The sequence below is a fragment of the Lontra canadensis genome, unplaced genomic scaffold, assembly GCF_010015895.1.
Source record: "Lontra canadensis isolate GAN:19392208 unplaced genomic scaffold, GSC_riverotter_1.0 scaffold1, whole genome shotgun sequence".
Taxonomy (NCBI): Eukaryota; Metazoa; Chordata; class Mammalia; order Carnivora; family Mustelidae; genus Lontra; species Lontra canadensis.
This window is the reverse complement of record NW_022630995.1, coordinates 47,456,482-47,479,316: the sequence shown is the minus strand read 5'-3', so window position 1 is coordinate 47,479,316 and position 22,835 is coordinate 47,456,482. Positions and strand designations below refer to the sequence as shown.

The 22,835-nt window shown below is 40.3% G+C and overlaps 2 protein-coding genes across 8 annotated transcripts in view; both read left to right on the top strand.

Annotated features, from left to right (window-relative positions):
- The window catches only part of ZCCHC4 (zinc finger CCHC-type containing 4), a 43,996-nt gene extending 38,613 nt beyond the window's left edge, over nt 1-5,383 (top strand). For 2 of the 4 annotated variants that reach the window (XM_032853923.1, XM_032853908.1), the window contains 3 exons: nt 314-365; nt 881-1,025; nt 4,684-5,383. In XM_032853923.1, coding sequence (XP_032709814.1) covers nt 314-365; nt 881-1,025; nt 4,684-4,819 — 333 coding nt within the window. In that variant the 3' untranslated portion in view covers nt 4,820-5,383. Of the gene's footprint in view, nt 1-313; nt 366-880; nt 1,026-4,668 lie in introns of all 4 variants that reach the window. The other 2 variants (XM_032853914.1, XM_032853899.1) reach the window with 1 other exon arrangement.
- The window catches only part of ANAPC4 (anaphase promoting complex subunit 4), a 44,741-nt gene continuing 26,715 nt past the window's right edge, over nt 4,810-22,835 (top strand). For 2 of the 4 annotated variants that reach the window (XM_032853861.1, XM_032853878.1), the window contains exons 1-9: nt 13,317-13,377; nt 13,466-13,604; nt 16,442-16,547; nt 18,254-18,386; nt 20,662-20,736; nt 21,088-21,114; nt 21,207-21,251; nt 21,904-21,988; nt 22,666-22,770. In XM_032853861.1, coding sequence (XP_032709752.1) covers nt 13,476-13,604; nt 16,442-16,547; nt 18,254-18,386; nt 20,662-20,736; nt 21,088-21,114; nt 21,207-21,251; nt 21,904-21,988; nt 22,666-22,770 — 705 coding nt within the window. In that variant the 5' untranslated portion in view covers nt 13,317-13,377; nt 13,466-13,475. Of the gene's footprint in view, nt 4,918-13,316; nt 13,378-13,465; nt 13,605-16,441; nt 16,548-18,253; nt 18,387-19,302; nt 19,430-20,661; nt 20,737-21,087; nt 21,115-21,206; nt 21,252-21,903; nt 21,989-22,665; nt 22,771-22,835 lie in introns of those variants that run through there. The other 2 variants (XM_032853870.1, XM_032853887.1) reach the window with 2 other exon arrangements.

Sequence of the window (22,835 nt, the reverse complement as noted above, 5' to 3'; positions counted from 1 at the left end):
TTAATTCTCTTGAAATTTTCATTGAGTCCTTCTTTGTGCAGTTTGGGTTGCTTGAACTGGAGTGGACTTTCAAGTTCATGTAGATAAATCCCCTAGTTTTCCAGTTAAGGAAATTGGGGCCCATCAAGGAGGTGTTTGAGTTGAGTGGAGAAATGCATAGATTAAAATCAAAGTATTTAATTGTGAAGCCCAGGAAAGTGAGGAATAAGGAATGAATAATTTACACAGATTTTAATAAGACATTTTAATTTTTAATTGTGGAACTTGATTTTTTAATGATACATTAAACATAATTTAAAAATTATTTTTGTAGGATGGCAGGAAATGGAACCATTGCTTTCTCTGCAAAAAGTGTGTAAAACCTTGTAAGTATTTAGACTTAGTGTTTGGGATCCTGTGAAAACATTTTAGAGTTTTTCTTCACCTAAATGGGATTTTTACTTAATTGTATTTATAAGAGAAAAAAAATTAATATAGAGACCTACATGGATTTACTTGCTTTCTAATTTTTGCAGTTGCCAAAATACACACTCTCTCCTTCCTGGGGAGACATGACTTTGTAACCTGCTTCAGTGTGGCATTTGGTTTGGCTCATTTTAATAAGGCTTTGTGTCACTCAGCCAGCCCCCATTGTGTCAGTGGCCTACTGCTCATGACTCATTGAAGAAGGGCTGCACTGGCTGCCATGTATCAGATAGAAGTTAGTTGCTTTATGTGGGATTCTGATCTCTTAACCTTGGCGTCTTTAACCAAATTATAACCATTTAAACAGATCGGTCACGATGTTTGAAGTAAACACTGTTCATGCTTCCCCGTCATAAAGGTTGATCAAATGAAAAATTAAATGAACTTCTTCTAAAACTCAATTTTTATTTTATAGCCTGGATCCACTGTAGCATTTGTAGTCACTGTGCTCTTCCAGATCATTCTTGCGGGGGCCCTAAAGATGGCTGCTTTATTTGTGGTGAATTAGACCACAAACGTAGTACTTGTCCTAAGATCGCTACATCTAAGAAAGTGAACAAGTAAGTTGAATTCTTTTATTGCCTAGAAAAAAATTTTCTTTGTGTGATTTGTGTAAAGCAGTCCTCCACAAAAGTATGCAATAGAGGATTCAGAAGTGCTGTATTATTTCCTGTTTTTACTTTTACTTATTGTTTGCATAGATGGGAGGAGGGAGGGCACAAAGACAAGTGAAAGAGTTTAACATTTTACAGGTAAGACATGAAAATCACCAAAGTATAAGGTAGAAACTGGTTAACTTTTTATCTCCCGTGGTTCATATGAAATTATAATTTGTGGGGAGAGAGTCCAGCCTTTATTGACGGACATGATATTTAAGTCAGCACAGATCAGATACAGACATATGACAGCAGGTGAGTCTGGAGAAGGCATTTCAGGTGGAATATAGTATGTAATCCCACAGTGAACACATCGGAAAATGAATTTATCTCTTTAAATTATATCAGACTTCAAAAAAACATTAACTATTTTAGTATGTAAAATTTTAATTTTTACCATATTTTCTTATGCTTATTTTCACTTTCTCCACCAGTATTTGGTGTTGGTTATCACTCAGAGCGAAGTTAGACCAGTGACAACAGCATATTTTAAAAAACCATTGCTATTTCAACTGGGCGCAGTTGAATGATTACACTTAAAAAAAACTAAAAGGGATGATAGTTACTGAGTCTTCTTGTTTTGTTGTTACGAAAACCAGATAGATAAATTAACATTATGTGAGAATTGCGATCAGCATAAAATTTCTGAGCCATCTTATGACTTGTGATTAAAAAAAAATTCTTCGTATTTGAATTATCTGATGTTATTGTAACTATTTATGGTTATATTAGAATTCTTTTCCAGTTGTTCATTTTTTTTGGTCAGTGGCAATTAGTTTTTCCCATTAAGGCCCAGCCATTTGAATTCTGCCTACTGTTTTATTTTTCCATTACTTTTCACCAAATTTACTCTAAACAGTTATTTCTACTAAGTAATCCAGAGTAGAAATAGAAGTTTCTAAATTAAGAAATGTATTACAGAATCTTCTAAAAGATTTTTTCTTAGAAACCTTTAAGAATAGAGACCCCCTAATAAACTATTGGTCTGGGATTGTACCATGTACAGGGTAAATCTGGTTGCAAATCAAGTTAGTGACATGTTCAGACTTTGAGTCTGTGATTTTACAATACAGGGGAACTGAATTTGCATTTTGGTAATGTATTGTAGGCTCTTTGTTGGTCCTCCGTAGCCTGGGCTAGTTGGCTTGGTGGTATTGTATTGTTTCCATCGAAGGAAACCATTTAGTATCTTTCAGTATTAGATTTTATCAAGTTTAATTCAAGAAGCAAATCCATTAGGATGTGGCGTACCTGATAAGTCTTAAATAGTATTACTTTTTTCTCTCAGAAAAGACTCCTAAACTCCTATGAAGAGTTATCTTCAGGTATTGCTTTCAAAAAAATTTTCCTAATGAAATTGACAAGACAAAATGGTTTTTTTTTCTTTACAATAGTAAAAAATAATTCTAATCCTCTTTTTAGCATATATGGCATAAAAGATATCTCATAGCTGTCTTATATTAACTTGTTTTTCTTAAGTTTAATTTGCCTTTGCTTCTGAACTGGAATGATGCTGGCTCCCTCTTGTGGTTAATCGTTTTTATCATTACATAAATACCTTTAATTTAGAGGACAAACACTAGGTCAATTCAATTTTAAGGCAAAACAAAACAATGAATTGATTTATACTCAAGCAGTTCAATTTATACTGCATTGAAAGACTTTATCTCTGGAAAGTTTGTTTATTCATATTAAAATGAATATTTTTCTTCTGCTTTTGTTTACTGTGTCCTCTAGTGAGGTCTGGTTCATGTTTAGTTCTTCTTATAAGTGGAAAAGCCAAAGAAAATGTCTGTAAATTTTGTATACAGGCACACACAGCTTCACTGACTATGCTGTCAAGAAATTATGCTTCATTAAATTTGCTAAATCATCACTTATCAGGACATTAGGCTTCTTAAAATAATGGCTGGAGGGAAAAGAGATTTATGTAACATACACAGAAAAGTATAAAGATGGCTGTGGTATTTGTTTTATTTATGAACCGATAGGTTATTCCAGTCTATGACCCAAAATCTAAATATGGAAAAATGGAGAGTTGTCGAGCAAAATTCTGAAGAACAGTCATGTGGTACTACTAATAATAGCTAATATTTGTTTAGTGATTACGATATGCTTAGCACGTTATATATCTGAATAATTTATAGCAGAGTATATAGTACAAGGTAATTAAGAGCACAGGTTCTAGAATCAAGCTGGTTCTGCCACTTCCTCAATGGAGGATTTCATAGCCTCAGTTTCTTCCCCAAAAAAAGAGTTGGGGGAAGGATAATGAAAGGCGACATCTAGCTTGTCTCAGTCTCCCAGATCCTTAGAGTCAAAAGTGATACCCACTCATTTTTGTATTTCCAGCACTTAATATGTATGTTGTGTGAACCAAAAGTGAGGCCAGAGTTTGCTCCACAGAGTGACTATATCCTGTTTGTGAATTGCAGATTTGGGTCCTGGGAAGACCAAGAGTAAGCTTTTCCCCAGGACTTCTGGTTTAGGAGAAGGGAATCTAACGATTGATATGGCTGGGCACCAGGGGGATCTCCCAGGTTTGCAGGAGCTGGCAGCCCCAGCCTTTCCTCGTCACTGTATGATGAATGGCGTAATTCTGCTAGCTTGGAGAAAGTGAATGAACAGACTGGTAACCGTTCTCAGCTATAGGTAGTCTGTAACTCAGTGCAGAGAGCACCAGAAACTAAGGATCTGTTTTGTTCTGGTGGGGTTTAGTGTCCTCAGAGCGTGAGTTCCAACTTGTTCGATGTGAAGCTAGTCTTTCAGGAGGACAAAGACCACAAAGTGTGGGCATCCTGTATGGCACTTGTTAAGACTTTTAGACCCACTGAGGAAAGGAGAATTAGCTGTAGGACTTAGAAGATGGGCATCTGTAAGCATTGTCCATTTTTCCATTCTGCTGTTTCATTTCTCTGCCTCTGCTAACTGGCAGATGTGTTGGTCCTTTTCCTGAAAAACGTCATTCAAGGATTTGGAGATTGAAGTGCTGAGCGGAGCAGGACGGGTGTACCAAAACCAAAACTGTAGCCCCCAAAATAAATAAATAAACCCTCCTAACTTATTGGCTTTATGATTTTTAAAATTTAAATAATATGTATCCCAAATGTTATTTGAACATACAATCAACATAAAAACTATTGACAAGATATTTTGCATTCTTTCTTCAATATCCAGTGTGCATTTTACAGTTAGACACTTTTAACTTGCTCTCACTACGTCCTAGGTTTCCTGGTTGCCGCACGCTGGCTAGAGGCTACCGTGCAGTTCAGCACAGCAGGGGCTTTTCCTGCCTTGACTCTTTACTCTGTGCTGGGTTTGTCGCAAATAAATCTGTAGTAACCGTCTTTCAAAGAAATTTCTTTACTCAAGTGTTTTGCTTAGTCAGGCCTCTGACTGTCTCCTTGTTATTATGGTTAGGATCCTGAGGATTTATGCTTATGATACAGTAAATTCGTTTCCTTCTGTTTTCTTATTTGGTCAGCTGGTTAATTAAATTCCAACATAATTACATAATTCACTATGCTTATTCTACAAAATAATTTAGCACCTTGTTTTTCAGAGCTGTCAGAAAGCAGAAGCAACGAAAAAGTAATAAGATGAAAATGGGGACCACTAAAGGACAATCCATGAATCATACATCTGTTACAAGGAAGAAGAGCAGGAGAGAAAGAGCCCATCAATATCTTTGCTCTTAAATGTCCAGTGACTTGAGAATAAGAAAGATTTATAGTCCAACCTTTGATGCCATTTTCTGAAAGTGCCACACTGGACTTAAATTCTTTCACTTTCAAAGGTATGCACCTTTCTAAGGCAGATAATGGACAGGTGGTATTTGCTGGTTTATGGACCCCTGTGCAACCCCTCTGGAGACCTGGGGGAGGTGTTCCATCCTGAGCTGGTTGACCAGATCTCTCTGTATGCCTTTTTTTTTTTCTCTCTCTCTTTTAATTCTCTCTGAATCATATGATTTTGGCCTCTTTTGAAAAAACGGGCATGCAGCGTTCTTTTGCAGAAAAGTGTCAGAAGAAAAATGAAAGTGAAAACTTGAGCTCTTGTTTACATTGAACGCAAGAATGTTAAATTAGGTCCAGAAATCTTTTAAGTTAAATATCAAAACATTGTATGTTGACTTAAACCCCACTCGCGAAGTAAAGTACAATGAACAATTATTTTTAGACAAAATTATGGGAAGAATTTTGACAAAACTAAAGATATAAATATTATAATTATGATTTTATTATTAAATATTTGTCTCTCAAGTACTTTTTATAGTGTCCTTTGATATAATAGAACCATTTAAATGTTGTAGGATAAATGAGACATCTAGAATTATGACTTGCTCTGTCATCTCAGTGTCTTTTAACTTAAGCAGTAAGGTTATTTCTTTGTAAAAGTAATAGAAGGCAGGAGAGTTTGGGGATTAAAACCTCTCATCCCTATTCTGACAAACGCTTCCTGACTGTAAGTCATTGGCCAGGTTGTTCACTGGCAGCCCATTTCTTATTATTATATAATTACTTGATTATATAACAGTAGTTATACCACAGGCTTGTTTTCGTGATGACGTTAAATGGGGCACAAGTGCCCGGCTCTCAGTTCTGTTGGTGAGAAATGTTACCAAGTGCAGATGGCTGGAGCCCTAGTGGTAATCATCTGGTGGTCCAGGATCATAGCGGTGAAGGAACCGGGCTTGAACTCTGAGAACAAACAGTCTCCCCGTGTCTCTGCTACGTACCTGACATGATCTTCATAAGACTGCATACTTTTGAACTGCTTGCATTTGCATAATGACTTTTCTTTTCTTCCCAAACAGCTGCTTTAGAGCAGGTTTGGAGGCATGCTTACTTGGGCTTAGCTAGAGTGCTTGAGTGAAGGTACAAGAGCTGCTCCCCATCTGGCCTGGAAAATCCATCTGGTCTTTAAGTTAGGACTGTTTGATGCCTGATGTGGAAGCACAAGCATGGCCCTGATCCATGGATTGGGGTGTATATTCAGTGACATCAAAAGATGAGCTAAGCCCCCTGGATTTAGCAAGCATCATAAAACTCTTCCCTCACCCCCTTTCCACATGGGTTGCTATGGTGATCAGAGGGGTGGATTCAGAGGTGACTGGGTGAGATATGAACCTTTTGCAGAATCATTGTGAGTGTTCCCCCCCATCCCCTGATTCAGCCATAGGCCTGGACTTTACTTGACCTTCATGGTGTCCTCTAAACCATGGTAAAGTCTCAAAATCTCCCCTGAAATTCAAGACACCTGAGGGGACCGTGATTCCTGAAGAACTAGGTCCTGCTGATAAATGGGTTATTATCATGACCCCATTTCCTTAGTTTTAAGGTACCATCAATTGTAAAATGCACTATTGATGTGATTGTGGCTTTTCTGGGGGAGAAACCCCATAGCTCATTAATTGTGTATATTAAATTTTAGATGTATCTTATTTTGGAGATACTGAAATGTTAAAAAAAAAAAGTTCACCTTAGAATTGAGGAAATAGGGTATTAGTTACAATCAGAAATTATGTACTTTAAAACTTTAACTGCTTAGGAAGTTAAAAATAAGAAATTTGATGATTCTGGGGGCTCAGTTGGTTAAGTATACAACTCTTATTTTTGCTCAGGACATGATGTCAGGGTTGTGAGATTGAACCCTGTGTCGGGTTCCACACTTAGCGGGGAGTCCACTTGAGATTCTCTCCTTCTTCCCTACCCCCTCCAAACCCTGCTACCAATAAATCTTAAAAAAAAAAAAAAGGAAATTTGGTGATTGTGTTCTTTGTTTAATTAATACTAATTTTAAGGACTTTCTTTTCTCAGGGAATAAACTAATAGGATGTAAAAATGTCTCTGGAAGGTAAAGTGTGATGGGAGATGAGGTCATTTGTTCTAATTAGGAATCTGCATATCTGAACATATTAAGATACCTACTCAAAACAGCCATAGAGGAAAATCCCTAAATTTGACACATAAAACTTTCTAAGCTTTTTAAAAGGATGTTTTTTCTTAAATTATTACAGTTAAATTTCACTGTAGTTCTTGCTTATTTTACAAAATTTAAGGAAATCCAGAGTTACTTTGTAGGCCCTGAATGATCAGATTTCAGGCTTTTCTTGCATTTAGTTTGATATTTAGACTAATTTATTTCTTCAGTATGCCCCACTGTTTTCATCTCATCCTCTTCTTTCTGTTTGGACTATTTCAAGTCTCACTCGCTTTAGGAAGTCTTGCCTGGGTCCCTGCCACCAGCTGGTACCTTCCTCTCTGAAGCCTGGGTGTTCTGCAGCCCATTTGAGGCACTTCTAACGTATTATTCTGTGATTAAATTTGTAGATTCTATTTACCCCAAAAGATTTTAGTTTCTTAATGTCAGTACCCATTTTATACCATCTTATATCTCTCATGCATTGTAGGTGCTCAATAAAAATTTGATGAAAGCACGAAATTTTGTAGATGTTTTCACATAGTGGGTGCATTAGTTTATTAGGGCTGCCATAACAAAATACCAGGGACTGGTGGCTTAAATAGCAATAACTTATTTTCTCACAGTCCCGGAAGCTGGAAGTCCAAGATCAAGGTGTTGGCAAGTTTGGATTTTCTGCCTCTCTCCTTAGCCTACCTTCTCGCTCCTCCTGTGGTATTTCTTCTGTGTGTATGATTCCCTGGTATCTCTGATATCTCTTTGTGACCAAATTCCCTCTGCTTATAAGCATACTAGTCAGGTTGGATTAGGGCCCACTTTCATAGCCTCATTTTACCTTTATTTCCATTTTAAAGGCCCATCTCCAAATATAGCCCCATTCTGAAGTACTGGGGGCTAGGGCTTCAGCATCTGGATTTAGAGGATGGGATTCAGTTCTTAACAGTAGGCATGCCTAAGATATGGAGAGGACTTGGTTTTTCTTGTATTTATTTTTAATTTTTATTCATTTATTTTTGTTAAGTATGTGGGGCTTGAACTCATGACCCCTAGATCAAGAACTGAGCTGAGATCAAGAGCCGGATGGCCAACCGACTGAGCCACCCAGGCTCCCCTTGGTCTTTTCTCTTTCCTATAAGGACTGAAAAAAGGAGAACAGGCTTAAACAATATTGGGGGTTATTTAGAGTCAGGAGGAAGACCGTCTTGATACTCAGGGTTTAGATGTGTATTTAAGGTTGGGATGTGCTGTGTGAGCAAGACTGACAGCCTTGAAGCTTAGAATAATTCAGCTTCCAAGGTTATTTTAAGAAAAACACTTAGGTTGATGTCTGGCCCCTTCAAAGTCATTTACAAAATACTAGGCATCTAGGAGAAGTTTGACTAATTTTTTAAAAGAAAATCACAGCCCACAGAAGGTTCTGGTGTGATGCTTCCTCCTTCACAGTGTCATTGTTGGGGTCTCCACTACATGTCTTGTCAGTGAAATAAAAATGTGTTTGTGTGTCTTTTCATTTCTAATTCTTTTAAGGTACTTAATGTATGTCCTGTATTAGATCAACTTTTTTGTGCTTATTTCTCCTGTATAGATTAGAAGCTCATTGGTGGCAGGGGCCTATGAACACCGTGGTGTGTGTTCTCTAGCTCCTAGAGCTATGCCCTGCACACTGTGATGTCTGAGGCAACCAGCTGCTGCCCATGTGACTTCACTAATCCCCCCCCCCCCCCCCCCCCCCCGCCCGCCAACCCCAGAAAGTGGGTGGCCAGGCTGACACGTTTCCTCACCCACCAAGTGGTAGCTGCTCGTAAGTCAGGACTGAGTGAATGGAAATGCCGTGTCATATACTGCATGAGGTCTCAGCACCCTAACTGGGCTACATGGGGAAGAAGCTAATATGCTTAGAGCTGCCTTGGTAAGGAAGGCTTGCACAGACTGCAAAGGAAAATCCAATTTCACTTATTTGATGCGATTTTAATTGGAACATTAGGACAGGGGTACTTTAGTCAAGGGTCAGCCAAGAAGGTCATTGCAATCAAGTGCTGATAAGATCTCGACAATTTGATTTCAAGCGATTTAATATAAATGTTAACTCAGCAAGACTGAGGGAAGAAAGCTCCCACAGTGAGCAAGCAGATCGCAGAGCTCTGAGAGGTGAGTTTTATCCCATTAGCTGGACAGTCACAAGATTCTCACACTGTTTAGTTGCTTAGTACCACTGCAGATGAGAAGCGTGACAGCTACTGTTCTGAGAAATGGAGCCCGAGGAGATGGGCCAGTTTCTTCGCCTGTGAATATAGGGGTGAGGAGTAGGAGAAACCAGAAAAAATCAGACTGAACATTATATATGCGTAATGAGGACAAAAAGAGAAAAAGGGCTTGCCTATTAGCTTAACAATTAATGCATGAGTCAGGTAAATTAAAGAAAATGGAAAGTTTCTCCAATCTTTCCACCTGGAGAGAACCACAGTCAGAACTTCTGTGTGTGTTCTTCAAAGGTAGATTTTTGTATAAATAGCCATATAAACAGACACTCTAAAATTTCCCCCACAGAAATGCAATTGGGAGTACATACTGTTTTATAATCTTTTTCATAAACATCTGAACATCAGTTTATATTTACAATAACAGTAATACTCTTCAGTATGGGTATATTTTTTAAATCAATATATGATGTTTGGACATCTCATTTGTTTGCATTTTTTCCCTCTTGTAAACAACCCTATGCTAAACATACTTATGACCAAATCTTTTGTTTCCTTAGGATAAATTTCTAGACATGAATACTGGGTCTGCAGCTCTTATTAGAACCTCTTTCTTCAGATTGGAATCACATGAGTTGGTCTCTGAATTTCTTTCACAGAGACAAAACACCCTGGATTTAGACTCTCTGCTGGGATGGACAATCTCCCAAATGCCTTTTGTACTTAAAACTCGGGTAGTTGTGATTGATTGTCATACTGAACAATGTTGATTGGTTGTGTCAGCAGGATCTTTCCCATTCTCTCCATTGTGTGCCTGTTGTGGGGTTTGGGAGAGAGATGACTGATATCCTCTCCAGCTCTTTGGGAGGACTTTTTATTGGGCATAATTCCATACCCTTCTGATTTTGGGTAGGTTCATGATAGGGGTTGGTCTAATTACAGGAAAACTCAAGACTTCAGTTTTGTGATGGGTGAAGAGGTGTTTGTTCTCTCTCTGAATGCAGGTGCATGTAGATCAGTTGCTGTTGGTAGCTTTCCAGTAACCACATGGGGAGCTAGACTTAGGATGATGTATACCCTGAGCTTGGTCAGGGTTGATGACTGAGGTTGCTGGATCTAGCCTGACCTGAACTTGAGCCTATTTTTGGACTTGTAATTTACATGAGCCAGTACATTCCAGTTACTACTTCTGCCACTTTAAGTTGGGATTTTTTTGTTACCTAATAAATGCAACCATGGTAGGACAAGATATTCTAACACCAATCTTCTACATTTATCTCTTGCCAGCAAATTCGGTCAATTTCTTATTTTGTATGTTTCACCCATTTTAGGACTTGGAAATAGACCTCTCAAAATAACAGCCTTTCATATGGCCTAGATTAGTCACATCCCACATAGTTCTATCTTCCATTCTTGTGTACAGTGTTTCCCACATCTTTGCTCAGGCCCTGACTTTTCCCCTTCAAACCTGCCATTTCAGGTTCCTGTTGGTCATCGTAGGTTCACACACCATACCTCCACCTGAACATAGTCTTCACTCAGCTCCTTTCCTCTGGTCTGCTTTCCCTCCCTTCCCCTTCACACTTCCTTCATTACCTCTGCCCTAAACCAGCAATAACCATTTCTCTGTCCCCTGAGTCTGCATACCCAAATATCCCAGTCTTGACTAGTCCCTTGCTTTCATTCCCTCAATCTAATCAATAATCAGTTCTTTGTATTCTTCAGAAATGTCTGGAATTGTGCCTCCCCCATCCCCACCTAACTAGTCTTCCTGCCCATCTTTACTCCTTCAGTCATCACCCCGTCACATGAGTTAAGGTCCTGAATAATCAATGAACCAGTGTGATGCAACCAATGATACAACTCCCCCCGCCCTGCTGCCCGCAATAAATCTGTTGACAGCAGCCCTGCCCTTCAAAATCCAGCCTTATACCATTACAACACATGGAAGGATGCCTTCGGCATGAGCTAGCCCAAGGGGTACAGTGATTAAATAAACAGCCTAGCTACCAAAATGTTATTTCATGAAAGCTAGTTGTTGAATTCCCCCCCACCCCAAGCACTAGGAAGAGGATATACAGAGCATGGGAATTCTTAAGAGTATTCTCTTTTTCCCTCAAACCCTTATGCTCCCACCCCTATACATTTCTGTCTCCTATCCTTGCCTCCTTAAAAAGCACCTAGGCGTTCTTCCCTTTTCCTCTTGATTCTGTGCCACAGAAGTGCAAGTAAACCAATTTGCCAGAGCAATGTTTTCCATAGAGAATGGGCAAGGCAAAGAAAAGTAAGGTCCAAAATCTCTGGGTCAGTGGGAAAAAGAAGAGGCTGGAAACACTGTGTTAGTGGCTACTTTGTCCTATGGCTACTTTGGACAATTTACAGTGTCCCCCAGACCCACCAATATGCATTGAGGCACTATGGCCACAAAAAATCATTTGCTCTTTCCTGGCCACACCCTGACCACACGTGTAACTCCACCGCTATGCTGTTTCCTGGGCAATTCTCCCCTGTGAATGCACTACTCTCCTGTTTGGTAGCACCTTTTTTTTTTTTTTTTTTTTTTTTAAGATTTTATTGAGAGAGCAGGAGCAAAGGCAAAGGTACAGAGAGAGAAGGAGAAGCAGGCTCCCCACTGAGCCTGGAGCCCGATGTGGGACTTGATCCCAGGATACTGGGATCATGACTTGAGGCGAAGGCAGCTGCTTAACAAGCCACGCAAGCGCCCCTAGGTAGTACCTATTAACAGTCCTCCTGTGTTATATGAGGAAATGGGCATTCCATTTCCGTAAGAATGTTAGGTGGATGAATATTGCCTTCCCCGACCCCAGCATCCAGATTATCCATTACTGCCACCCCAGAACATTAAATAATGCCTGAAAATGCATCTCATGAATAACAAAGGCAAGTGCATTCTCACCTTAGAAATGTTGCCTCTGGAAGAATTTGGGGGTCATGCTAAATTGTTTGCAGCAAAGGCAAGGGGAAAAGCCTATCTCTAAAGAGGGGAGCAGGGTAGGCATCAGGTAAGAACAGTTCCACAAAATAGTGCCTCAAATATATGCTGCTGAATGAATGGGTCAACCTCTGACCTTACTTCCCCGGGGCTAGATCCAGATAGAGAGCAAGAAGATGGGGCTTGTTAAACTTGAAGATTCTACCATTTCTTTCTCCTTTGAGTAAGTGAAAAGTAGATGGTTTTCTACCATAGATTTTAAGTTCAAGAATCACAGGATATGGTCACGTTCTCGTAACTGGGGTCATAACTTGTGTGAACTTTTGCACCTGCTAACATTTAAATTTGTCCGCATAAAGCAGTATCTTGATTGTTGGTAGGCCAAACTGTAAGCCTTTTAGGGCAGAGCCCATGCCCTGTGCCTTTGTGTAGCCCAAATTCTTTCAGATTCTTTTTCCTGGTAGATCTCAGACAGCTGTAGGATAAACCCTGCGGGAGCCCACAACCCTCATTTATTAAGCGGGTCTGGGACTACTACCACCAATGAGTTGTTGAGGCTTAATGGAATAATCAAGGTATTTGACTACTCAGGGGTTTTGGAGCAGGGCCCTCCCACCTTGGCTGCAAACCAGACTCACCTAGAAGAGTTAGTACTGGGTCGCATTCCTTATCAGTTCTCTTTTCATTGATCTACGGTGCTGCCTGGGTTAGGGTTAGGGTTTAGAAAATAAATCTCTTCAGGTGATTCTACTGAGCACCTGGGACTGTTAACTACCTGTTTGGAGGCTGTCAAGGGAGGCTCCAGCCGATCAGGACTTAATGTTTCCCTTCCTTTTCCTCCCCACAGTCTCTGAGGACTCACGCCCAAACCTATGCCCACCCAGCGACCCCCTAGCAGCTTTCCGGGACAACGGACCCGGCCAGCGAACGCGCGTACACACGTGGGGACCACGCCTCACCTGCAGGCAGCCCTGCGGCCCCGGGAATACAGGCGCGGCCTCGGGAACACAGGCGCGCCCCCGCCCCGCGCGCCCCCGCCTCCAGGTCCTCTCGCGAGGAAGTCCGGGCGCCGGAAGTGCCTGCAGCGCGCGGCGGCGGAGCGGCGCTGAGGCTCCGGCGGGAAGGCGGTCGAGGGTGGGTGAGGCCGCTGGGATTGCGTGGGCTGCGGAGAGGGGTCTCACAGGTACCGCAGGGGTCCGAGCTCTCCGGGGAGGGCCGGGGGCAGGGCGGTCTCCGGCCCCTGCGGGTCTCCGACTGGGGTGTCATTGCAGGGCCGCCCCCATGTTGCGTTTTCCGACCTGTTTCCCGTCCTTCCGGGTGGTGGGAGAGAAGCAGCTGCCGCAGGAGATAATTTTCCTGGTCTGGTCACCCAAGCGGGATCTCATCGCTTTGGCCAACACGGCGGGCGAGGTGAGTGAGCCCGACCCGACAGCAAGCGCGTTGCAGCCTGACCCAGCCTCAGTTTCCCTTTTTGTGGACTTGCTGGGCCGCCTGTGGACCCCGCCCCCTTCCTCTCCAAGCAGCTATAAACCTTAGGTGAAAGTAGAAGGGAGCATCTACGGGAAGGATCATTTATGTGCCCATTTCCCCTATTTCATGGCAAAAACAATAATTTTCACACAGCACAGTCACTCAGTCCTGCATTCCTCGGTCTCCTTTAGTCATTTGTTAGATGGGCTTTTTAAAATCCCATAATGTGTCACTCATCAACTAGACATCGTAGATCCACAGATCCTGCCCTGAATTTGCTTAGGGTTCCGTAGCGGAAGGAAGATGAGTTCCTCTCAGACCTGAGCCGCGAATGTGCATACATGCAGCTGCCACAGAGAACAGGTTAAAAAATCGAGAATCTCTTGTCCAAGTTCCCTACTGTGGAGGGGATCATCACCTCCTCCTGAAAATACCTTTAAATTTAGGAAGGGAGTGATGCTTCCCTGGGTTCCTGACGGAGTGTACATGAGTGGTGTCACTTAGGGGTTCCACACTAGGCTTCATCAAGTATACCCGCTGCATCTACCTTTCTCTGGAGAGTCCCTGGTTACCTGGCAACCATTTTGTGAGGAAACCTTCAGCTCCGCATCTTTCCCCCTTTGGCCTTCGGGCAGGTTTTTAGGAATTACCTGGCCAGGTGAGAGTTGTGTTGTGTGTAGACGGGCTTGGACACCAGGTGGTAAGCAATACTTAGCATCCGCAAAGCTTAGTCGCTGTGCTGACTACTAATAGCTTCTCACAAGGCACTGAGGTCTCCTTTCTCGAGGCCCTCTCTGATGTCTCCTGGTCCCTCTCCTTTGCCACTGGGCCTTGGAACTCTTCATGCTCTAGAGAGGAGAGCCGCAGCAGCAGGATGGAAGGGAGAGAATGGGGCATCGGTGCGACTAGTTGTGTAGATGTAATAGGCACTTGTTTCTGTTTCCTCAGTGAAGAAGAAAGAGTGGTGTCCAGGAGTGAGGATGGAGAAGAAAATACTGGAAGTTTGAGGAGAAAGGAGGGGTATGGAAAGCTGACGAGGCAGGTGGACTAGGGAAACTTAGTGAGATTGCTGGTACTGACCAGGTTAGTGGTCTTGTACTTTGAGAGACTCTAGTGAGCACGGTTGTGTCTCTTGTTCTGTTTGACTGGGTGAGTGTAGACATGGTTGGGTTTCACCAGGGTTGTTGTTTTGCAAATGAGACATAGCCAGAGAGATGCAAGGGAGTTAAAGTTACATGTCAGAGGCGCGATGGTAATGATCCTTGGATTCTAATATGATTAAGTATGGAAGTGGGGGTATGTGTGAGTGAGGGACAGTGAATAGGTGGAATCCATGGATTGTAGGACTTGGTGAGGTTGAAGAAGTGAAGTCGGGTATTAGTAGGGTTGAGCTAGAAGGGTAGAGGCAGTGATGGAAGGTGGGAGGTTTGAGACATTATGGCATTGCTTGTAACTAGAAGGATGAGGTCAGGGCGTGACCCTGGGAGTGGCTGAGATGAGTAGAAGACATGGTCATTGGAAGAAAGGTAATTGAGAACTGAAAAGTCAGGACATTGTGGGTCTTGAAATCATCAAGAATGGTGATGAATAGTGTTGGAAAGCATGAGTGAACCGGACAGGAGTCTGTATCTCCCAGGAATGAGGGGAATGCCTAGGGGTCTTTAGGGAACGGCAATTAGGGGGGGTGGGTGGTATGGTGTGATTGGATATAATTCAGAATTAGAGGATTTTAGAGAAGAAAAGTCATCCAGAAATGGCATCAGGGATCAGGGAGGAAACTTACTTTATCTCCTGGCCCAGTAGAATGGAGAACATGGGACGCAGCCTGGCTATCAGCTGAGAATCCTCTGGAAAGTGGTGTCTTAGGGTGAAAAGCAGATTTCAGAGAGAGAAGGAAGATACGAGCATCATGATGATACCTGACCATGAATTTCAGAGGGTGCAGAGGAAAGGTTTTGGAAGTAAGAAATGGCAGAGACGGGCTCAGAAAAGAGCAGTGTGTCTAGGGAATGAAGGATTCCGTGGGATTCCTGGCTTCCTGTGGGGTCTGATGTACCAGGAGTGAAGAGTGCTTTGAGCTAAGGGCAGGAGAGGTGAAGCTGTGAGTGTGGGGACCTGAGAAGGTATGGAGGCTTTGCAGGGGTACATACCATTTCTTATTTTCCATGGTTGTATAGAGGATGAAGTAGGCACAGCCTTTGAGTCAGAAAGAGCTCTGGGGGCAAGAAAGAGCTCTGGGAATTTTCCCTTGTGGAAGTGGAAATTTAGAATGACTAAGTGACTTGTCCAAGATCTGTGGCCTGCTGAAATTCCATCCCAAGGTGTCTGATTCCAAGTTTGGTGTTATTTGACTATTACAGCTAGTTTTCTGTGCTGTTTACATTCCTTGTTTCTTTCTCTGTTGTGATCTTCTTGGACAACCTCATTTCTTTCTAAGAACTATGTCTCTTGTTGACATTGAAGATAGGAAAATGTATAGAGTACAGGGTTAAATAGGTCTTGTTTCACCCATCACTTTGAATATACCTTCAGTTCATTCAGACCTTGTTGTCTTCTCATTTCTTCTGATAGCTAAATATTATGCTTTGAGATTATTTATTTATTTTTATTAACATATGTGCTATTTATTTCAGGGGTACAGGTCTGTGAATCATCAGTCTTAATTCACAGCATTATGCTTGCGATTATTTTTAAAGATTTTATTGTGATGATCTAGGTTTATTTCAGTTTTGGAAATGGGTTTTTTACTTTTTACCTTTGTATCTGTTTTGTCTTAGGTTTTACTTCATCGACTTGCAAGTTTTCATCGAGTTTGGAGTTTTCCACCCAATGAAAATACAGGAAAGGAAGTGACCTGTCTGGCATGGAGACCAGATGGCAAACGTAATGATAGGAATCTTTGGAAAATACGTTGTTATTATTATTATTATTCCCCAAAAAAGTCTTTTGTAAAGAAAGCTTATTTCCAGAAAGAATATATTGTTCTTACTATATTCTTTTTACTTACTAAATATCAGTTTGGAAACTTTGCTTTTTGGAAGCTTTAAAGTGTTTTCATAGAGATAAGGTTAATTTTGTTGTGTTGTTTTCTTGGCTGAGCGCTCTGTAAAATGAAATTTGACTTCTTGGCAAAGCTAAAATCAAATCTGATGGAATGTGCAAAATACTTAGGCTTTGCTCTTGATGCTGTCTTTTCCTTCCATGATGGCCCAAGCTCCAGCTACATTCACTAGTCCGTTCAGTACCATTGTGGTCTTTTCTTCCCAAAATGTATGTTGGCATTAAATGTGTGGCTCATAAATATTCTCTTAGCATGAATGCTTATCTCACCTGAAGGACTATCAGCTCTGACCCCATCCCTTCCTCTTTCTCCTCTAATCTTTATTTTGTAGCTTCTTATAGCTTTGACGACTGAACTCTGCTTCCACCTGTTGTTTTTACAATGACAGTCATAATTTGAGCTGCTGTACACATAGAGTCAGTACAGTAAAATGCTATAAATTATACAGGTTGAAGTTCATCTGTTATCATTGGTGCTTTGAGAAAAAAAAGCTGAATCATTTTTGTAAAATGATATGTACTCCTTATTGCCTGTTTTTTTCTAGTAAATATAAATGAGTAGGTAAAAACACGCTGAAAGCCTCAACTACCTGTCCATATTCATTTTGTTCAGCTCTCGTTCTTTTAGTAAAAAAATGGGGGGGGGAGCGTATATGTAAAATTAGAGGACTTTTATAAGTAACATGAGATCTTGCACTATTCATCCCAAAACACCAGAATCTCAAAAATAAATCATGAAAGTCCATGTGTGTTGAAATGTATATAAGTAGATGAAGTTTTTATCATTAAAAAATATGCCTTATGTTTTTGGACAGTGAAATAAGGTTTTTTTAAACAATGATTATTTCAAGATTGCTTTATATTTAAAGAAGAGGAAATGTGGATTGCCTCACATCTTGTAAAACTGTGTGTCTTGATATACTGTGAAATGTGTAGCTCCCTACTTAGAAATTCTTAAATTTGATGTGTTAGGAAGATATTAGTGACATTTGTGGAGAAACTGTACTAGATAATTCAGCCACAGTGAAAGGAAGAAGACTCATCAGCATTTGATAGTCTCGTTTCCCTTTAAGGGTTAGAGACAGAAGGGGACACTGAGCCTTCTAAGAACCAAGCAGATGGAATCGCTTCTTAACATTTTAGGCTTGTTCACTAGACTAGCGTCTTTTGGTGATAGGATATTGTTGTTTGTCTGTTGAGACCTATTCTGTGGCTTCTGCTGGGAAGCAGGGCTCCAGGCAGAGGCTTTGATGTGTGAGATGTGTAAGACACTAAGTACAGTACACTAGGAAGTAGTAGGTCACTCACGAGACTTTAAGCCTTTGAAAATAAGCTTAGGTAACAGCATAAGTACATGTAAAGATATCTTTCTGTATTTAAAGATGTTATTGGAAGGAAGGATTTTTAGGTTAAGTGATTTCTATTATTATGACGCATTTAAAATAGTAAAACCGGGCAAGAAGGGAAATAGCCATTTTGTTTTCTCGAATGTTACGGTAGTTTGTCCTGATCATCTCTTCTTGTTTCAGTTTTGGCGTTTGCTCTTGCTGACACCAAGAAAATTGTTCTGTGCGATGTAGAGAAACCTGAAAGCTTGCACTCCTTCTCTGTGGAGGCCCCAGTGTCTTGTATGCATTGGATGGAAGTGACTGCAGAAAGCAGGTAGAGGAGTAGGAGGAGGAACTCCAGCAGCCACGGTGGGACAGTTGTGCACTTGCCGGGACTAAAACAGACCCTTGGGAGGATCTGAGTGTTGAGCCTGGGCACATTGCATTTCACTTTGGATTTTCAGTTTATCAAGATAAGATTTTGTAATGCTTTGTTAGGTTTTATTTTCTTCTGAAAAAAAAAAAAAAAATTTTTTTTTTCTTTATTAGAGCAATAATGCCTGAAAAGCTAAGATTTTTCTTTTTTTTTAATTTTTTATTTTTAGTAGTTATGTCAGTGATTTGCACTTTATTATTTATTTATTTTTTCCTTAACTTAAATTTTAGGTAGTTAACAGTGCAGTATTGGTTTCTGGAGTAGAATGCAGTGGTTCATCACTTCAATACAGTGCCCAGTGCTCATCACAGGTGGCCACCTTCATGCCTGTCACCCACTTAGCCCATCCCCTGTCTGCCTCCCTCCATCAGCCCTCGGTTTATTCTCTATTGTTTAGAGCTTTTTATTGCTTATTTCTCTTCTTTTTTTCTTTTCCTCCCTTCCTGTGTGTTCATTTTTTTTTTTTTTAATTCTACGTGAGTGAGATCCTATCGTAGTGATTTGTACTTTCAAGTAATAGAAATTAAAATCAGTGATTAACAAGTTGAGGTTCTTTGTTCCTTTTTGCTGCCAATTTCTTTTGGAGCTTGGGGCTTTTTGGCATCTTAGTAAATATCCTCAGAGTATAGAAAATGCTAAGTTAAGCACTCTGGGGGCTTTGTTTTGTTTTGTTTGTTTTAAGATTTCATTTATTTGAGAAAGTGAGTGAGCACGAGTAGGAGGAAGGGCTGAGGGCGATGGAGAAGGAGACCCCCCCCCACTGATGTGGGACTCCATCCCAGGACCCTGATCATGACCTGAACTGAAGGCAGATGGAGCCACCCAGGCACCCCTGAGCGCTTTGTTTTGATGCTGAATGAGCTCTTTCTGTGTCTGTGGTCTGATAGCTTGCTGGTCTCATGAAAATAACTGCCTTAGTCTGCATTCAAGTCATATACCAAGTTTGCAGTCAAGATGGCTTAAAGGATGAGTTTGTTTAGCTAATACTGAGAATAAAAGGTTTTCTTGTTTGTTTGTTTTTAGGGAAGTGTGATAATTTTCTTACCAATAGTTTTTCCTTTCTAATAAAGTGTTAAGTTAATTTCAAATTAACTAAGGGGGAATCTATAATAATACTAAGGATCTCACCTGGTGTTTGAAATTCACTATAGATAAAACATTTATCTATAATTGATGTATCATCAAATAATCCAGGGTTGCAAGTAGCCATGTGAATTTATCAATGCTTAGAGGAGCAGAGTATACCATGGCATTTCTGTCCCATTCCAGGTACCTGCTAAGTGTATTCCTAATATACTTTCTGCCAATAGTTTAGAAATAAAATGTGGAGATTCTAGGATCTCTCAGGACACCTAGTTTGTGTTTTAAGTGGGAAAAAAATGCATGCCAAGTCGCCACTTTTTCACCTTTTCACTCATTACCACCCTTATTGGGAGGTAGAATTGAGAAACAGGAACAAGCAAGACTATTTCAGAATGTGTGGTGCCGTCTTAGATACCTGTCAGGTTGTCAAATCCCAAATGTGTATAAGCCATAGAACCCACAGTTGAATGAGGTAATAACTGCAGTGTTCTTTAAGATCCATTCATCCTTGGTACTCATATATGTTTAGTGTTGGTTCTTAGAGTTAAAAAATCATAAATTCTTGGGGCACCTGGGTGGCCCAGTTGGGTAAATGTCTGCCTTCAGCTCAGGTCATGATGCCTGGGTCCAGGGATCAAGCCCCATGTTGGCCTCCTTGCTCATTGACGAGTCTGTTTCCCTCTTTTCCTCTGCCCTACCTCCACCACCTCCTGCTCATATGCTCTCTGTCTCTCTCTCTCACTTACTCTCTGTCTCTCAAATAAAATCTTAAGAAGGAAAAATTCTAAATTCTTAGTATCTCATACTGAATGCATAGAGAAAATTGTTTATTAGTATTTTTCCTCTAAGTAAAGTGGCTGGGTTTTTTCCCCCCAGAAACAAAGCCCCTCATAAAGGAAGAATTTCCTATTTTTCTCTTTGTTGTCTGTGATTGTTACAATGACTGTTTTATAATAGTAAAATATGTGTGGCATCTGTTTACTTGATAATGTATATAATGTATAAAACTGGGCAATTTTTTAAAAAGTACTTTTAATGGAAAGATAAAATCTTTGGTAGTTTTGTAATGCCTCTTTGTTTTTCTTTTCAGTGTTCTAACATCCTTTTATAATGCTGAGGATGAATCAAATCTTCTCTTACCTAAACTGCCCACCCTGCCAAAAAAGTAAGTATCAGTTTAATTTCATTGGAATCCATCTTGCAGATTTCTCTTTCCTTTACCTTTATTTATTTTTTTAAAAAAAAGGTTTATTTCTTTGACAGAGAGAGCGAGTGAGCACAAGTAGGCAGAGAGGCAGGCCGGGAGGGGGGAGCAGGCTCCCCGCTGAGCAGAGAGCCCCATGGGGGACTCGATCCCAGGACCCTGAGATTATGACCTGAGCCGAAGGCAGAGGCTTAACCCACTGAGCCACCCAGGCACCTCTTTCCTTTACCTTTAAACATTGCGATGATTTTCTCATGTGTTTTAAAAAATATATTGTTACTGCTTTTTACACTAGTCTCTGTTTTTCTCTAGTTACAGCAACACCTCAAAAATTTTTAGGTAAGATATGTCTTTTTTGTTTTCAGGTCAAATAATCTTTTATTAGTTGAAAGATATAGTTGAAAGGTAACCCAGTTGTTTTTATATTTTAGTGAAGAAAATTCTGATGAAATTATTAAGCTTTTGGGAGACGTCAGGTAAATCTTGCAAATATCTTAAATAACAAGTCTAATTTCTTAACATTGATGTTTGGTATTTGAGACAGAGTTCAGAGTTTCAAGGGCAGTGCCTTTATGTGTTATGTTATTTCCCTGCTGACAAACACCACTGAATAATATACAGACATTAGTGTCTATTATTTACTTGTTTTTATTGTATGGTCTTTTAAATATGAAATATTTACTTGTTTTTGTTGTATAGGCTTTTAAATATGAAGTAAAGGAAGATAGATGTTACTAGAATTTCTAAAATTTAAATTTAAATATTCCAGATTTTTTAAGCCCTTTTAATGCATTTAGCATCAGAGCCATGATACCACTGATGGCGCTTTGCTCAGCTGGAAAAAAGATTGTGTTATTGAGAGTATATAAATACAGTAGTTGTTAAAATACTATATCCTTATTTTACTATAAACTGATGTTTTTAGGCGACAGCAAATTTTTGTTCCTCTGAGAAAAGGAAGCAGCCCAGTGTGATTGAATATTGAGTATTTGTGAATTTGTTTGGGGCTTGTTTCCCCGCAGGGGAGCCTTAGCATGCAGATTATTTGAGAGCAAGAACAATTTATATCTTAGTTTAAGAACTTAGTCTTTTCTGTTGTCCTCAGCTTGTTACATTCCTTTTAATTAGGCTTAATATTCTTGTCCTCGGAGGAAGCTCTGGATTTATTGAGCTTTATGCATATGGAATGTTCAAAATTGCTCGAGTCACAGGGGTAAGTTTTCCTTTAAAATTTTCACATCATTTCTCTTAGACTATACCACCTAGAATATAACAGCTAACTGATTTATGGAAAAAACAAAACAAAACACTAGGGTTTTTTTTCTCACTTTCAATTAATGGAGTTATTCATTTTTAAAAAGTTAGGATGATTTTCTTACTAAGATAAAATAGTGGTGATATGATATCTGTGAAGCTCAGGTACTATTAGTGGAATTAGTCAACTTTTTCTTAACAAAAAGATTGATTCAGGATACAGTTGATTCTGACTCAGTGTCTTTCTAGCCTGTAGTCAGGGCAAGAGCTGCAGTTTGTGACTGGAACGTGAAGGAACATCATGAGAAGCGCTCTTCTACTCAGCACCAGATCTGTGCTGGTTGCTCAGTCTTGGTCTTCTCCACAGCTTTTCTGTCCTATTCTCACCATTTCTGATGGGAGAGAAATATTGTGGGCTCTCCAGCACTTGATTTGGTTCCCCTTATGGAGGGGTGTGTGTCCATGAGGGGTGTGGACTGGGGGGGACACACATCTTCCCTCTCTTGCACGTGTGGAATGCGTCAGGCTTGTGTGGTTTTGCTTTGGAGAGTTCCATTAGTTTCTGTTGCCTGTATTGTAAGCAGGTGCAGACTAGCAGTGATACTAAATGGACCAGGGGATTTGATTGTCTTACAGATCGTTGGTACTTGTCTTGCATTGTGTTTATCCAGTGATTTGAAGTCATTATCAGTGGTCACAGAGGTTTCTGCTGGCGCTGCTTCGGAGGTCTCATACTTCCAGGTAAGTGTGGAAACCTGGTAGCAGCAGACAGTAAATATCTATATATTTTTTTAAAATTTTATTTA